This window comes from Podarcis gaigeae (genome assembly GCF_964106915.1).
Source record: "Podarcis gaigeae genome assembly, chromosome: 2".
Taxonomy (NCBI): domain Eukaryota; kingdom Metazoa; phylum Chordata; class Lepidosauria; order Squamata; family Lacertidae; genus Podarcis; species Podarcis gaigeae.
In genome coordinates this window covers 90225661-90243500 of record NC_139679.1, presented here as the reverse complement: position 1 = coordinate 90243500, position 17840 = coordinate 90225661, and the positions used below count along the sequence as shown (strand labels likewise).

The 17840-nt window shown below is 43.3% G+C and overlaps 2 protein-coding genes across 14 annotated transcripts in view; both read left to right on the top strand.

The window, feature by feature from the left end:
* Positions 1–3171: 3171 nt before the first annotated feature.
* Positions 3172–7743, top strand: VHL (von Hippel-Lindau tumor suppressor). The gene is made up of 3 exons (XM_083725364.1): positions 3172–3602; positions 4923–5045; positions 5672–7743. Exons 1-3 carry the CDS (start codon positions 3389–3391, stop codon positions 5878–5880), a joined length of 546 nt encoding a protein of 181 aa, XP_083581490.1. The 5' UTR covers positions 3172–3388; the 3' UTR covers positions 5881–7743.
* A 2852-nt stretch (positions 7744–10595) lies between these two features.
* The window catches only part of IRAK2 (interleukin 1 receptor associated kinase 2), a 35226-nt gene continuing 27981 nt past the window's right edge, over positions 10596–17840 (top strand). For 9 of the 13 annotated variants that reach the window (XR_014560504.1, XR_014560505.1, XM_083723776.1 and 6 more), the window contains exons 1-2: positions 10596–11066; positions 17606–17785. Coding sequence is in view for 10 of the 13 variants with exons in the window: in XM_083723776.1 (XP_083579902.1) it covers positions 10844–11066; positions 17606–17785 (403 nt within the window). In the remaining 3 variants the exon portion in view is untranslated. The remainder of the gene's footprint in view (positions 11067–17605; positions 17786–17840) is intronic. The other 4 variants (XR_014560506.1, XM_083723773.1, XM_083723775.1 and 1 more) reach the window with 2 other exon arrangements.

Genomic DNA, 17840 nt, shown 5'->3' with positions numbered 1-17840 from the left:
GCTCTGTAAAACAAGCAAAGAATGACTGCATTTGGATGTCTTTTAAAATCTATGCAGAAGATTTGACTGAAATGAGGAAACAAATAGCATGCCACTTACAATTGGATATATATTAATTTCCAGAATCACTGTGTACACAGATGTGGCAAACTGATTAAATTATACCAATTATACATATGAATCACTAACCAAACTTCAGTACTAAAAGCAGGTTTTAAAGTTGGCACCTCCCACCCACATACCTCATTGCTAATAGCATCCAGATAAATTCATTCTATTTCCATATAAACAGGATCCCTTCGTTTCTTCATTGCCAAGCTTACTGCTGTTAAAACAGACTTTGGAGGCTACTTCCTCATTTACTGCAGAACTGCCAGGCTATGTTCACTTTCTACCCTGTAAAATTGTGCAGGCATCCGCATGACGTAGCCATCATAATGTCCTGGTCCAACATCTTCCCTAATCAGACTCAGGAAATACGTTTAATTTTTTATTTTTGAAAAAACACCCACAGCAACCCACAATAGCTGGTTTCCACAGGTGTAGATGACCCATCACATTTCTGAAATTCTGACTATACAGGCTGCTAGTTGCTAGTATGCTCTAGTCATTTCCTTCTGTGTATCTCCCTGCTCCCTCTAGGAATCAACTCTGTGCAATTAGCATTACTTTTCCAAATAACATTGCTTTTAAAGATTTTTAGAACATGCAAATAGCCCTGCTGGATCAGGCCAGTGGCCCATCGACTCCAGCATCCTGTTCTCACAGTGGCCAACAAGATGCCAATGGAAAGTCTGTAAAGCACGGTCTGTAAGCATGATTGGGAATGGATAAAGGGGCAGCATGGTCCCAATGAAAATTCAACCCACCTCAGCATTTGAGCCTGTGGGAAATGGGGCAGATCACATGGATTTGGAAGAACAGCTGCTAGTCCACTTCTTGTTTAAAGAAGAAAAATGACTGGGTGCTACTAAATCATCCACCTCTGGAAACACCAAGAGAGACCTCTGTAGCAGAACAAGGAAGTGCTATGTTACAACAGCAGGAAATTCTGCTAAATTTAGGCCTGAAGCTATGAAAATGTCATGTAAATTGAAAATTAACATCTTGGAATTACCCTACCTTTTGAGATATATTTCCCCACTATCAATAAGGGAAGCTTTTAATGTTTAATAGGTTATTGTATTTCAGTGTTCTGTTGGAAGCTGCCCAGAGTGGCTGGGGAAACCCAGCCAGATGGGCGGGGTATAAATAATAAATTATTATTATATTATTATTATAAAGAACTGCAGCCATGTTTCACAGAGAATATTGCACACACACAAAAGACCTGCAGCAAGATTCTAAACTAATACTGTCTGGTCTTGGTGACATATAGAGTACTGAGACCCCATGATCCATAGGATTGCACTGTAAAATAAATACGGTACTTTAACCCAACCCTTCTCCAAACAGCCTGATTATACATTCTGATTTGTTTGCACAACAGATATATTCTGTTAATTGCACATCCATGCTGATCTGCTTGTGCAGAGATTATACATCCTATGACTGTTACTTCCCACTTTATAGTGCATTTTATGTCACTTTTCTTACTGCAAAAAGCCCATTTTTTATTTCCAAAAAGCTTTATCAGAAAAGGGGACAATAAGCAAATGTCTGAAATAAATAGAACATCAATGTGTGGATGTACAAGGAAGAATAAACCTTTACTGTAGTGGATACAATAAAGGTTTCTGCAGTCCATCACCAGGCCAACAAGGACTTCAGCTGATCTAGGAATCCTAAAAGGGGATTTAGTCAAATTCAAGAAGGATAAGGTTATTAATGGCTGCTAATCATGACGACTGGGGATGTGGGTGGCGCCGTGGGTTAAACCAGAGCCTAGGACTTGCCGATCAGAAGGTCGGCGGTTCGAATCCCCATGATTCTGGCAGGAAGGGAAACGGCGTTTCCTTGTGCTGCTCTGGTTCGCCAGAAGCAGCTTAGTCATGCTGGCCACATGACCCGGAAGCTGTTCGCCAGCTCCCTCGGCCAATAAAGCGAGATGAGCACCGCAACCCCAGAGTCGGCCACGACTGGACTTAATGGTCAGGGGTGCCTTTACCTTTACCTAATCATGACAACCATATGCCACTTCCAGGATTGGAGGCAGCATCCTTGTTGGGGCATGTTGTTGACTGCTGTGGTAAGTGGGATACTGGGCTATACTCACTGACCTGGGAGTAAGCACTATTTAATGGAGATTTATAGGGCAGCACTGTAAGGAAGCTGCCAATATAGTCATACAAATCTCCTTAGCTAAAAGGGAAACTATCACTATGTGCTCGAAACCAATGGATTGTTGTACTTCTCGAAAAGAGGTCATACAATGCGTCTGCAGCCGTATTTGCATATCCATGTTCTGCTTTTGACATGCACACATATTATATAGAGCTGAAGGAAAGCCTTGCTTCTGCACATGACTGTGGCCTGATGGGAAGTCTTGCTTCTAAGCTTCGCTTCTGCATATGATGCTGCGCAAACCGTTCTAAGCTGAAACATTCCTAGAATGTTCAGTTCACATTGAGTTCGTACCCTGACTTGTTCTTAATGCACAGTTGACCACATCTGCGGATGAATGCTATATCAATCACTAGTAAAAGTTTAATAAGGAGGTTTTCACGCCTGTCCAATTCTGTGTTCCCTTTCCCACCCTTTAATTATTGGTAATTAATGCCTTGCCTATATGCAACCTTTGCTTTGTACTTGTGTTAACCAATTAGCAATAAGCACGTACGTGGCAATGCTGTAATATTCAATAAAAGAGACTCCTCGAGACTTGTTCGGGAGATGCCTCCCATATGACACCTGCTACTTGTCTGTCGTTATTTCAACCCAACATCTGGTGACCCCGACTCATTGAGGAAACTCTAATTTCCCCAGCCTACTCTCTGTTTCCTGAGGTTAACATCCCACTCCAATCCCTTCCCCTCCCTCATCTGTTTTAATGGAACTTTTACCCCACCCCAGCCCGCGCAAAAAAAAGAAAGAAAAACCTCAATTTACCATTTCCAAAATGGCTAATTATGAAATGAACATATCATAAACTGGCTTGGCATGAAGCTAAGGGCACAACAGAGACCCTTCCCCTAAACAAACGAAACGCCGAACTGCGCAGGCGCCCAGAGGAAGTGAGCGGCGGCGGCGGCGCCTGTCTCTCTGGCTCCCCCACAAAACAATGGCCGCTGAGGGTGCGCATGCGTAGTGTTGCTCTGGTTCCCCCCCCCTCCCTCAGCCTCTACAAAGCAATGGCTGCCTGCGCGCGTCTAGGCCCGGCGTGGTAGGCCTCCGCTTCACTTGGGCTGCGCGGCGGAGGTGCCGTTTCGTGTGGTTCCGAGTCGTCAGGATGCCGCAGAAACCCGGGGAGGAGGACGAGGAGAGAGGGGCAGGAGAGGCCTTGGGGCGCCTGCGCTCGGTGAACACTCGGGAACCTTGCCAGGTCATTTTCTGTAACCGCAGCCCCCGCCTGGTCAGCCCCTTCTGGCTGGACTTCGAGGGGAAGCCGCGCTCCTATCCGAGCCTGAAGCCCGGCACGGGCCGACGGATGCACAGCTACCTGGGTGGGTATTATGACGGGGAGAAGAAGGGCGACGGGGGCAGCTCAGGAAAGCATCGCCGCTGCTTCGGTGCCTGAAGGTTAGGCAGGCAGATATTCAACAGGTGGAGCTTCCTGGCACGAACCTTCCAGCGAAACCTGCGCCTGCAGCCGGGCTTCTGCTCCCTCTTCCCTCAGACGTTAGAAGGGCCTCGGCCGTGCGAGGAGCCGGGAGCGGAAGGGCCCCGAGTAGGGTTAGAAAGTGGGGTGGCAGATGCAGGAATTGGGGGAATACCAGAGTGGGGTGGTTTGGCCACGTTGCCTCTGTGGAGAAAGAAGGAGGGCTGGACTGCCTCGAAGGCAGTGGTTTGGATGGCCGCTCCTGTGTGCAGAGGAGCGCAGCTGGGTGGATCTCTGAAGACCTCCTTTCGGTGGGAGCAGCTGTGATGTGAAGGGGATTCGGAAGCTTCCAACTGATCCAGAATTCGGCTGCCCGATTGGGGACTGCGAGCCTGCATTGGCTCCCAGTACTGTACATTTCCGAGCACAATTCAAAGTGTTGGTGTTGTTGACCTTTAAAGCCCCGAACAGCCTCGCCCCTGGATACCTAAAGGAGGGTCTTCAATCCCATATCCATCCCAGATGCCAAGGTCCAGCTCCAAGGGCCTTCTGAAGAAGTGAAGTTACAGAGAACCATGCAAAAGACCTTTTCGGTAGTCACTGCTGCCCTGTGGAACCGATTCCCTGCATATGTCAAAGAGATAAACAATTATATGACTTTCCTTAGACATCTGAAGGCAGCCCTGTATGGGGAGGTTTTTAATGCTTGGTGTTTAGTTGTGCTTTTATATTAGGTTGGAAGCTGACCACAGTGACTTGGACAACCCAGTCATATGGGATATAAATAATAATAATAATAATAATAATAATAATAATAATAATATCATTATTAATAATAATAATTGATAGGAATACTGTATCCCTGTGCAGCTGCTCATTTGTTTTTCTTTAAACCCAGTACTGTATAGCCTTTTCTGCATTCTTTTTGCAACTTTCATTTACAGACTTAAGTTTCAGTGAACCACATTTGACTCATCGGTAGTTGCATACCATTTGGAATCAGTCTGTAAACATTGCTGAGCTGTTGAGCTTAGATCCTGCTTATTTGTTTGTTTTAAAAATTTGTTTATTAAATTTCTATACTGCCCTTCATTTCTGGCTTCTCGTGGGCATCTGGTTGGCCACTGGGAGAACAGAATGCTGGACTGGATGGGCCTTTGGCCTGATCCAGCAGGGCTCCTTTTATGCTCTTATGCCCTAACTTCATTTGTGATTTGTTTTCTAGAACATCTTTGGCTGTTCAGAGATGCTGGGACAGATGATAGTCTTCTTGTCAACCAAGCAGAGCTGTTTGTGGCTACCCGCAATATGAATGGGCAGCCTGTATTTGCAAATATTACACTACCAGGTAAAAATCCAATTATAATACTAATGTCTTTACATTGTGAATAATATTGTGCAATTATAGTCAGAGTACCATTTGACTAAATAATAATCAAGTAAAATGTCTGATTATGTTTATTTGTAGCAGTGTGATGCCTTCAAAACAGTCCTTCCCACCTACCCAAGGTTCATTTAAGATGCTCCCAATTCTGTCCAGTTACAAATCATTTTAAATCATTTTATCTTGACCATAAGAAAAGCCAGTAATGGGGCATTTCAGAAGTGATGTTTCTCAAACAGTGTATTCCAGTTGCTGCTATTAACGGTTACTTGTATAGTTTCTCATTCTGTGCCTTCATAATGCTTCATGTTTGTATAGTACAGGAGTTGGCCTTCCAGATGTTATTGGAGTACAGTTACCATTAGCCCCAGCTGGCATGGCCAGTGATCAGTGAGGATGGGAGTTGTAGTCCAATGACATCTGTAGGGCCACAGTTTCCCCATCTCTGGTCCATCAGATTAAGAAAAACATGAATTGTAGTTATTTTTCTTACTGATTAGCAAAACATTCATGGTGTTCAGGTATTTGTGATCCATGCCTCAATATCTTCAGCATGACATTTAAAATCTCACTTTACTATCTCTCTGCAGTGTACACTCTGAAGGAAAGATGTCTCCAAGTTGTCCGTGCTTTAGTAAAACCAGTGGACTACAGGAAATTAGACATTGTTCGGTCACTATATGAAGATTTAGAAGACCATCCAGATATTAGGAAGGATCTTCAGCGGCTTTCTCTGGAAACGAATGATAGGCTAAGGAATAGAGTTGGAGGGTCATCAGTGGAAAACTACTCTTACTAATAAATTGTTGGGTATAAGACCAACTGCTGTACGAACTGAAAAGACATTTACATTCCATAGTGTTTTAGGAAGCAGACATTGCTTTGGTTTAGAACTTGTAACTTCATAACTTAGAGACAAGCCATGGGGCAGTGAGGCAGAGTGGGAGAATGCCTCAGCTGAAAATACTCAACGAAATCCTGTCCTGGGGAAACCTATACAAATTGTATTTTACATTAGACCAAATACAAACACATATGTCAGTTGATAGAAGATTAGATTGGCAAAAGCCGTTTCATGTTTTTCCACTTATTTAAAATATCATTTTATTATATATGTGTTTAGAAAACACCCTGTATGTGTGGTCTTTGGAATTTGGGCAACTTTAATTATCATACCAAATGATAAATTATCTTTAAACTGCAATTTTGTCTCTCCCCCCCCCCCAATAATTCAGATACTGTATACTGAATACTGTAAATTAGAACTCTCTGGATTTACTTTTTCTTGTGCCAGCGGTTTCCTACAGGTCATTATTTCCTATGGTGGACCAACATACTTCCAATGTGCAGGAACTGCACTCTGTCACACATTTGCCCTATGTTTGTCTATGCTGTTATGGGAATTTTGGTGTGATGGGAGCTACTACCATTCCCACTTCAGCTAGAGAAAGAGCCTGGCAGCTCTGTGGTGCAGGGAAAGTTTTTTCTCAGATCACAATTTCACCCTTAGTCAAAGCTTGCTATCGCATTGAAGGTGAATTTTGTGAGTATGAAAAGAATATGCTGTCTCTTAGAGGTTCCAATAAATAATCCATCAAACTCATTCTTTGCTACTCTTCTTTTTTAGAACACTCCCCAAGCTATATATTGCCTTCTTAAAAATTATCTGCAAAATTTTGAGGCAACAGTTATGAAGCTGACTACTTTAGAACGTATTTTTGTTTTGAGCTACACAGATGATCAGTGGAACACTATTTTCCTATTTTCCAATATCCTGTGTTTGCAACTATTAAATTTTTTTGGTTTTGGGTGTCAACCCAACATTTTTACCAGTTGATCTTGTACAGTTATTTCCAAGTATCTTAATAGGACTACTGTGAAATGAATTTGTTGAAGACATTACAGTGTACTGAATGTGTTGTAAATTGTTACCTTTTGTAAAGTCACTAGTTTGTGGTGTAGGTGTGTACTAATTTTTTGTATACTTTGTAAATTTCTTTCTAAAAAGTTAAAGCTTGAAAGATTTCTGTATATATGATAAATCTGTACTTTTGATGTTGCCAGACAAATATGTGCACACAACCAGAACTTTCCCTTAAGAGTTCTGCAAGAGGAGGGAAGAGACAAGGTTTACCCTTCACAAAGCTACAGTTCCCAGTATCCTTAACAGACCTACGGTTCCTGGAATTCCTTGGGGGATTCTGTATGTTCTTCCAGGTCTAAAGGAAGAATCAAAAATAGCAAAATGAAGAAGAAAGTCTGTGAATATTAATTCCATGCAAGATAGATTGCAGTAGCTAAGCTGTCAGTTTTGTATCTGAATTTTTGAACCTGCTGGGGCACATTTGAAGCATTGTTAGATTTATATGGTTCTTTGTTTCTGATAAATACTTAGTGAGAAGATCAGCTGCCCAGACCAGATTATTAGAATTGCAATTTTGATATTTAAACATTGCTTTTAATATGTATTCAGCTATTGCTCAGCATTCCATACAATGCCATTTCATGTATTATTATTTTTTAACCTATGAGGCATTAAAGCATTCCCCCCCCTTAATTGCAGCACTATTATTTCCCCCATTCTTTACTTTGTCTGATACTTTATTATATGTAAGCAATGGTGGCAGCCATTATGTTTGCTAATAAAATATACTAGGATGCATGCCCGTTCTTTTCTTAAAGTTCATGTGTGACTCAGGTTCATTTCATATACAGTGGTACCTCAGGTTAAGAACTTAATTTGTTCTGGAGGTCTGTTCTTAACCTGAAGTACCACTTTAGCTAATGGGGCCGCCACTGCGCGATTTCTGTTCTTATCCTGAAGCAAAGTTCTTAGCCCGAGGTACTATTTCTGGGTTAGCAGAGTCTGTAACCTGAAGCGTCTGTCACCCGAGGTACCACTGTATTTTGTTTTGTTGGTGGTAATGTGTTACTCCCTTTTCAATGTATTATTTAGCAATGATTTTTTCCCCCCTTAGAATCATAAAACTGTAGAGTTGGAAGGGACCATGAGGGTTATCTAGCAGTCCCCCTGAAGTGTAGGAATCTTTTGTCCAACATGGGGCCTGAGATTAAGAGTTTCATGGTCTGCCAACTGCCAGAAATGACCAAGAGGAAGAGCAGCTTCCAGTGTGGTGTACTGGTTAAGAGCAGTGGACTCGTAATCTGGTGAACCGGGTTCGATTCCCCGCTCCTCCACATGCAGCGGCTGGGTGACCTTGGGCCAGTCATACTTCTCTGAAGTCTCTCAGTCTCACTCAGCTCACAGAGTGTTCTGGGGGGGGAAGGGAAAGGAGAATGTTAGCCGCTTTGAGACTCCTTCGGGTAGTGATAAAGCGGCATATCAAATCCAAACTCTTCTTCTTTTTCTTAACCAATGTTTCAATGTGGATTGCCTGTGGAACAGATGGAGGGCTATTCAGATGCATTTTTAATGTAGGAGTCATTTCCCCCTTTTTCTTTGCTATTTTCTTAAAACAGTGCAGGCTTGAGAGTCTTAGACTTCAGGCTGGTGTGCTTGTTATCTTAAACATTACATGGGTATCTAAAATGGAATGGCTGCAATCCTTATCCCCAGAAGTAAGCCACATTGAATTCAATAGCACTTACTTCAAAGAAGGCATGGTTAGGATTGTGCTATCTTTGACCTCAATAAAGATTGATGGATGGGTTGCTGTTAGTCTGGAATCAGTCTCCTTTTTAAAAAAGAAATCTCGGACGAAGATCCTGGTATATAAGCAAGAATTGGGTTAAAATCAGCAATATTCACATTTACTGTTCACAGCCGAGCACTCCTAACATGTGGTTCTTGACCCTGGAGAAGGGAAAAATATGTGATTCAGTATTAGATTATGTACAATATTAGAATATTCTATTTGGAATATTTTTCATAGAATATTTTAATGGCACACAATTTATGTGTATACCTGAAGGAGCGTCTCCACCCCCATCGTTCTGCCCGGACGCTGAGGTCCAGTGCCGAGGGCCTTCTGGTGATTCCCTCATTGCGAGAAGCAAAGCTACAGGGAACCAGGCAGAGGGCCTTCTCGGTAGTGGCGCCCGCCCTGTGGAATGCCCTCCCATCAGATGTCAAAGAGATAAACAACTACCTGACATTCAGAAGACATCTTAAGGCAGCCCTGTTCAGGGAAGTTTTTAATGTGTGACATCTTAGTGTATTTTTGGTCTTTGTGGAAGCCACCCAGCCACTGGGGAAACCCAGCCAGATGGGTGGGGTACAAATTATTATTATTATTATTATTATTATTATTATTATGTTTTTGTATTTTTGTAATCAGAAGTGTGAAAGTTTTACATGCAGAAGCAAATGGTGTATTATGATGGATTTACTAAATCAGGGCCAGTCCTACCATTAGACAGTGGGGTGGCTGCCTCAGGCAGCAGAAGCAGAGGAATGGCACGGAGGGCAGAGCTATATGTACCACATGCATCCTAACCAAGCTAACCTGCTGTCCTCAGCTGTAGTGGAGGATAGTGGCCTGTCACTTGTGGTGAAGATTAAATTGCAAATCAGGTTGACTGGTACATGGAAAGGTTGTCATCTTGCCCTTCAGCCAAGTAAATACAATGTATTGGGACTAGTCCTGAATACACCAGAATTGATCGGTGAACAGCTTAGAACAAGACTATGCTTCATTCTAATACCACACCTTTTAATTTTTGTTCCTCTGTTTATATGCTTGTTTTGACCATTGCATCTAATGATGGGCTTCATATTGTAAAAAAAAACAACAAAACAGGCTTGCTACAATAACAGTGCAATCCTATGCATGCCTACTCAGAAGTAAACCCCATTGGGTTGAATGAGGCCTGCTCTAGCAATGTAGAGAGGGCTGCACTCTAAATTGTTTTCCTAGCAGCTGCTGCTTTTCCTATTTTTTCTTTCACCTTTCTGGTGCCACCCTTTGGCTGCTTCTTGCTGAAAAATTGGGCGGAATGTTACTTGCATAGTTTTCCCTCTCCACAATGAAATCGTCTAGTCACTACTGTTTTCTGTCCTATATTTTCCCCATTTTATGTTTAAAAAAAGAATAGATTGCACACTTCAGTTTAGTCGATGTCAATAACAACAACAACAACAACAACAACAACAATAATAATAATAATAATAAAAGATACCCCACCCGTCTGACTGGGTTTCCCCAGCCAAGTTAAAAGATTCGCCAATACTAGCACCCGAGGCAGGACTCCTTCAACTCACAACCAGTTGATTGTTTCCGAGAGCTAAGTTTCTCGCCAGAATACTGTAATTTGCTCGTCTATTCACAATCGTGCACCTCCTTCCTTCCCTATGTATTTTATTTATTAACCTTTCCTTTTTTAAAACCACACATGCCCCGAAGCCAGGGAAGTCGAGGCTCCAGAGAGATCAGCCCGTCCCCTTGTTTTTTACTGCTGCGCACCGATCGGCTGGGAAAAATCAGGTGCGAGCCGGTTCATAAATAGTCCGGCCGCGGGAGCGAAAAGTGGGTGCAAGCGCGCAGCCCTCGAAGATGGGAAGCGTGCCAGTCTCGCCCTGACGCCAGTGAGAGAACTCCCCGGCGTCGGGAAACGGGGCAGGACGGGGCGGAGTCTGAGAGTCAAAAATAAAGCCGCTGACAAGTTTTGAGAAGCGAGGAGTGGCTCCTTCAGACGGGGAGGAGGAGGAGGCGGGCGAGAAGACCAGGTTTCCTGGCTGGAGTCAGGGAGAAAAAAGAAACCCATTTCCTTCCTCCTTCAGGCCTTTGGGTGGACAGCCGTCCATGGCCAAAGGAGAAGAGAGGGGAATTCCCGCGGCTGTGACACAGCAGGAGAAAGACATGGCCCTGCAGCAGCGGCAGCCGCCGCCGCAATATCCCTCGACGCCGCTTTCCTTGGGCAGTTCTGCTGCGCAGTCTCCTTACATCCACAGCATCCCCGCCTGGGTGCTGGAGGATTTTTGCCAGAAGATGGACTGCCTCAACGACTACGACTGGATGCGCTTTGGTGAGCCCAGGATTTCGTCGCCTAGCTGGTGGGGGAGCAGCAGCGCCGGGTTTGGGGGTCCCTGGGCAACTTTTTTGGCCCGTCGGATGTTGTGGGACTTCAGCTCCCATCGGCGGGAGCAAGTTCAGGGATGTGGCCCGGCAAGGGGGGGGGTCACACCCGGAGCCCCCGGTGATGGAAGGAGTGCTGGTTTTAAGGAGATATATAGATAGATATATGACAAGCACAGGTGTCGCTATGTTTTAGCTGAACCCAGAATCAACTCTATCCCACGGACCCTTCTCCTCCCCCCAAAAGCCACAGGTTTGATAGCACCGGTAGAGTTCACAAGCTGCTGGGTCTGATTCAAGGCTTGTGGACTCTACCGGTGCTATGAAACATGTTGCTTCTTGGATAAAAAAGGGTCCCAGGGATAGTTGATTCAGGGTTCAGCTAAAACATAGGGACACCTGCACCAATAGGGGAACTTGTGGCAGCCCTGCATACTTCACTGAAGCACTTCTGCCGGCACTTAAGAACTACACACATCATACAGGCCCCAGATTTATAGATTAAACTGTGCGCTGTCACATTAAACTCTGTAATCGAACGTTAGAATAGACATTGGTTGATTTAGCTTTCCAAAGTATCAGAGCAGATTACAAAGTGAATGAATGAATTAATGAATTAATTTATTACGGTCATAGACCAGAAAAAACAACAACGATAGTTTACAAGGGGAGTAATGGTGTCAATTAAAAATTGTAAAATTATACATAAAAGCAATACACATATGCACACACACACACACACACGCACACACGCACTACAATGTATGTATAGACTTAAAAAATGAGGGGGCTTGTCCAGGGGTCAAGTCTTTTACTTTTTTACAGCTAATGCCCTCCGCTTGATCGCAGCCGCAGAAAATTTGGCCACTTTCAGTGTTACTTCTGGGTTTTTATCTCCTAGTAGGATTTTCAGCCGCTGAGATTCAGATCGACCTGGAAATTTCTGAACGATAGGGGAAATAAACAGTGACCTGATATCCCCATAGAGGTCGCAGTGTAGCAACACATGTGAAACCGTTTCCACCTCTTTCAGACCACATGGGCAGACTCGTTCAGCATAGGGTTTGCCCACGTATCTGCCCTTTAGTAAGGCAGATGGCAGTACATCAAATCTGGTAAGGGTAAACGCCCGCCTGTATTTTGCGATTTGTAAATCCAGCAAATATGGTGTTAGATTGAACCCTTTTCCATAATCTTGGATGGCTGGATATTTATCTATCTTGCTCATATGGTCCTGAAGCTCTACATCTCCTATTCGCTGGCTCACCATCCTTTTAGCCTTTTCAAAACCTGAGGCTATAAGTTCTTGTGGGGAAAGCCCCAGGCCCTTCAATTTTTCATAGAGCAACAATCTCCATTTAGACTGGAACGGGTCTAATAGAGTCAATGGAGCCACTCCCACTGGGAAAAATATGAGTTTTAGCCAGAAGTGAATCTTCAGGATCCATATCCTGGCATTGATAGGGAGTTGACCTACCTCCAGCCTAATGGCTGTGTTGGAAACACAGGTAGGTAACCCTAGTAGGGAGCGGTAAAATTTAGTTTGTACAGATTCCAGGGACTTGAGTTTTTGACAATTAAATATCTGGGTGCCATACATCAGTTGTGGAAGTATTTTTGCGACAAAGACCTGGGAGGCAGCAGGAACATATTGACCTCCTTTTCTATAGAAGAATCTTATGATAGCTCTGGAAGATCTTTGCGCATTTGCAATGGAGTTCTTAATCTGATGGCACCAGGATCCCTTCTCATCAAAGATTATTCCAAGATATCTAAAGGATGTTACTTGCTCAATAGGTTGGTTATTAATTTTCCATTTATGTCGGAGTTTTCTCTTGGAGAACACCATAATTTTTGATTTAGTGTAATTTATTATTAGGTGTTCAGCTTCGCAATACTCTGTAAGAGCTCGTAAAAGTTTTCTTAGACCCACACAAGAGAAGGAAATAAGTGCCGCATCATCTGCGTACAAAAGGACTGGGATTGGTATATTATTTAGGTTTGGGGGATGAGTACTTGCATCCTCCATCTTTCTGACTAAGGAGTTTATGTAGAAATTAAATAGAATAGGGGCAAGAACACAGCCTTGCTTGACACCATGGAAACTTTGGATTTCCTTTGATAGGTTCCCATAACGGTCACATCTAACACGGATCCGAGTATTTTCATGTAGTCTACGGATAAGAAGCAAAAGACGTCTGTCGATGTTTGTGGCACTTAATTTTTCCCAAAGTCTGTGCCGGGGTATCAAATCGAAAGCTGATTTGAAATCTATAAAGGCTACATAGAGGGAGCCTCCTTTCTTTGAGGTGTATTTCTCCACTAGATGTTGCAATACCAGTCCTTGGTCTAAAGTTGATCTATGTGCCCTGAAACCAGCCTGGGCTTCCTTAAGGATGTGCTCCCATTCCAGCCAGTCCGCAAACTTTTCACGTAAGTGAGTTGCGTAAAGTTTGCTAATAATGCTTAAGAGACTGATTGGTCTGTAATTGGCTGGATCAAGTTTACAGCCTTTCTTGAATATGGGAACGATGATTGCCAATCCCCAGTCCTCTGGTATTATTGCTGTTTGATCTATGCTGGTGAATAGGGTGGCAAGGACTGGGGCCCACCAGTCAATATTGGCTTTAAGAAGCTCAGGGGAGATATTATCTGCTCCCGGGGCTTTTCTGTATTTGAGTGCCTGAATAAGCCTCCTGACCTCCGCAACCGACACCGGAGGCCACTCATCACCTGCCGCACACTGTGTTAGTGGCTGTGTCAAAGGCAGAGCTGAATATAATGATTGGAAAAATGCCTCCCAAGTCCCTGCAGGTATAGTATACTCCACTTCTGAGGAGGTAGATCGCACTCCATTCGCTACCATTCTCCAGAAGGTGGCCGAGTCTCTCTCTCTGGATGCATCTATTAGGCATTTCCATTCTCTTTTCTGTGCCAGGAGTTTTTTGTTTTTAATCAGGATTTTATAATTTCGTTTATCTTCAAACCAGACCGTGGGGAGTTGGGGTAAATTGGCAGATCTATAATTCTTGTATTTTTTCAGTAAGTTTAGCTTCATGTCCTGGCATTCTTGATCAAACCAGGGTTTGGAGTTTTTATATACTGAGGATTGCCTATTTGACCTGTTCCTTTTTTCCTTCAGGGAATCTTGAAGGAGTGAAATTAACTCCTGAAATAAATTTATTTTTAGTTCATGGCTTGAGGAAGTTATAAGGTTATCTCTCTTAGTGAGGAATTCCTTTGAGCAAAGTGACTGATAAAACAATTTTTTTCAAATAATAAAAGATAAAGGGACCCCTGATCATTAGGTCCAGTTGTGACTGACTCTGGGGTTGCGGTGCTCATCTCGCTTTAATGGCCGAGGGAGCCGGCGTACAGCTTCCAGGTCATGTGGCCAGCATGACTAAGCCGCTTCTGGCGAACCAGAGCAGTGCACGGAAACACCGTTTACCTTTCTGCTGGAGCGGTACCGATTTATCTACTTGCACTTTGACGTGCTTACGAACTGCTAGGTTAAAATGTAACTTGAAAGCACTGTTAAAACATCTTCTGGCAAAATAATTCATCTGAAGCATTTTTAAAGCTATAGTGCATTTATCCAGCTTGTCAAGTCCTTCCATGCTCTGTTCCTGCCTTCTATATGCAATTCTTACTGCTCTTGCCCTGCGCCTGAACATTACTGCTAAACAGCACCTATTGGTGGTCAGTGTCCTGTGTTTTAGTACTTCCCAATCCCTGGCATCTCCAGGTAGAGGTAGAGCTGGGAAAGGTTCTGTCTTGCCTGAAATCCTGGAGAGCTGTCAATCAGTATATACTGACAGGTGTGACAGATAGACGGCACTGGGCTAGATGGAGTGATGGGCTTACTTGGTGTGAAGCCACTTTTTCTTCCTGGTGGTGAAGGGACATTGGTGTGGAAAAGATGGATACAGAGACAGCTTCATAGAACTGTAGTGTTGGAAGGGACCATGAGGGTCATCTAGTCCAGTGTTTCCCAACCTTGGGCCTCCAGCTGTTTTTGAGCTACAATTCCCATCATCCCTGACCACTGGTCTTGCTAGCTAGGGATGATGGGAGTTGTAGGCCAAAAACATCTGGAGGCCCAAGGTTGGGAAACACTGATCTAGTCCAACCCCCTGCAGTGCAGGAATCTTTTGCCCAATGTGAGGCTTAAACCCACAACCCTGAGATTAAGAGTCTCATGCTCTACTGACTGAGCCACAGTTTCCTCATCCCACTCTCCTAAGACTAGGAACTCAGGGTCATCCAATGGAAATTATAGGCAGTAGATTCAGGACAGATGAGAGAAAATACTACTTCTTTCCACAGCACATAAGTCAATATATGGAACTTCTGCCCCAAGACTATTACACCTTTAAAATATTAGACACACTGGTGTCCAGTACAGGTAGAATAAAATCTCTGTATGCCAGCTGCTGGGAAGTAACAATGTGAGAGCTGTGACCGTAAGTCCTTTTTATGGGCTTCTGGGAAGTGTCTGGCTGAGCATCAAAGGAAGTGTGATGCAGAACTCGAGAGACCCTTGACACTTGTGCAATATTGCGAAGGAGCACTGATGTAATCTAATGCTGACAGTCTGCTCTGGCTAAACTATATTATTTATCACATGCCCAGTACCCTAAGGTCCTGGGGTGGGTTACAGTGATTAAAACACAGTGTTAAAACCCATTCAAAAAACTTATAATAACATAAATAAGTTGGGTCCTAAAAATATTGTTATTTGCCGCCCCAATCTCTGAGCAGTGTGAGATTCCAGGGGCACCAGGCACACTTGCTAGGGTCTGTGCTTTCTTTTTGGAAATGAGGCACAGCGGAGACTGTGGTGTCCTTATGATACATGGTTTATTTGCACCTATATACAACCTGAGTCTAGATGGAGGGAGTGCAGAGCATTCCCATTCCAAGAGGTTTGGGCTTCTTCCATAGCCACAGCAGCTTTAGTCACCAACCATTCCTCTGCCTTTGCCCCCCCCCCATCCCACTGCTCACTAACTCCATTGCATAACTCGGGTTTACTGTCTAAACCCTTTGCTAACCTAAGCTCAAGTTTTTTGTAATACAGGGAGAGGCCCCACACCTTTGATGTGCTAGATGGCTCATTACCCCCAGGCTATTATCTCAAAGGAAATTAGCTTTTACACATGTTGTTTGACTAGGATTAAATAGTTAAAAGATACACAGTTTAAGCAGTTTGCCTAAGTTGCATTAGAAGGATTAGAAGTGTCTAGACTCTAGCACATATTTATTAATAAACACTAATGCACGCAGGTCCTATTTAGATTCTGGCACTTGGTAGTCTGACACACAGTTTTACATGGAAGCCTTAATTAAAATCTAGCACACCTTAATTAAATTCCAACACTAACTTGATCTGGAATTTAGGGTATCTTGAACCCACAGCTTCATAACATTATACATCCCAAATGTGAAAAGCCAGGGAGGTTAGATTTCATGTGGGTTTTTATGTAAGTGCAGTATATTTTGTGGAAGAGGTTTAATACATTTTTTTTGTAATCTTTCTCTTCCTCGCAGCTACTGTTAGCCATTTGGGAAGAAAAATGCAGATTCCTGTAAAAGCATACCTGGCAGTGTCATGGAGTACTTTCCTAATGCACTGAATGATTAGCCCTTGCAAGCTACACTGCGCAGAAAATCTTGTATTGTGATCCCATGCCAGGGGGAATCTAGCCTGGGACAACAAAACGGTGGCTGAATGTGATTGGTTGGTTGGTTGCCTAATTGCCTACCCTGCACCCTAAGGTCACTAAGTCTGGGTTACACCAATTAAAAATTCAGTAGTCACATAAAAAGTACCTCTGTCTAGCTTCTGATGCAAAAACCTGCAATTCTACAACTGCTTGTCCCATACTGTTTATTCTGAAGCTTCAGGAGTAGTAAGTCATCCAAAGATTGCAGCCTTGAGGCATTGTCATAGAAACACCTAGGCTTGACTCTTGTGTTAATTCTTTCCATCTCTGTCACCAGGTTTGCTGCCCTTTACAAAAATTTAAGGTAGTGGACTCCCAATTAGAATTAACCTAAGAATCCTTTAGCTGCCAACATTTTTGCCTGGGTTATCACATTTCTGTTCTTCCTTGGAAAGAATGAAGCTGCCTTGTGTATAGAGCAGCAGGATGTGTTTAAGACTTTCCTTTTCATTCACTGTGCAATATGAGTCAAGAGGTGGGAGTTGCTGGACTACATTCCTTGAGGGATTAATGATGCGAAAGATAAATGCTTGGTTTGCACGTGTACAAATATCTCTCAAATTAAGGGTTGCCATATTTCAAACAGTGAAAATCCAGACAGAAAAATTGTTGGACATATGGCAACCCTGCCCTAATTACAGAAGAAAAGAAAAAAATGGGTGCCAAATTCATACAAAAAGGAATGTGTGTTTCTCCTTAAACTACACTTGTGATGCCTTGGATTTTACTTCTGAACCAAATCTGCCTGGTTTTCTTTTAGCATCCCATGTGATAACTGACCAGACCGAGCTGAGGAAAATCAAGTGCATGGAGAAGGCAGGAATCAGTATAACAAGAGAGCTGATGTGGTGGTGGGGAGTGAGACTCGCAACCGTCCAGCAGTTGTTTGAACTTCTGCAGGAACTTCAGCTCTATCGGGCAGCACAAGTAATTGCAAACTGTGAGTAGCTGGACTTCTTTTTCCGGAACTACCTAGCAGTAGTTGCTTATAACAA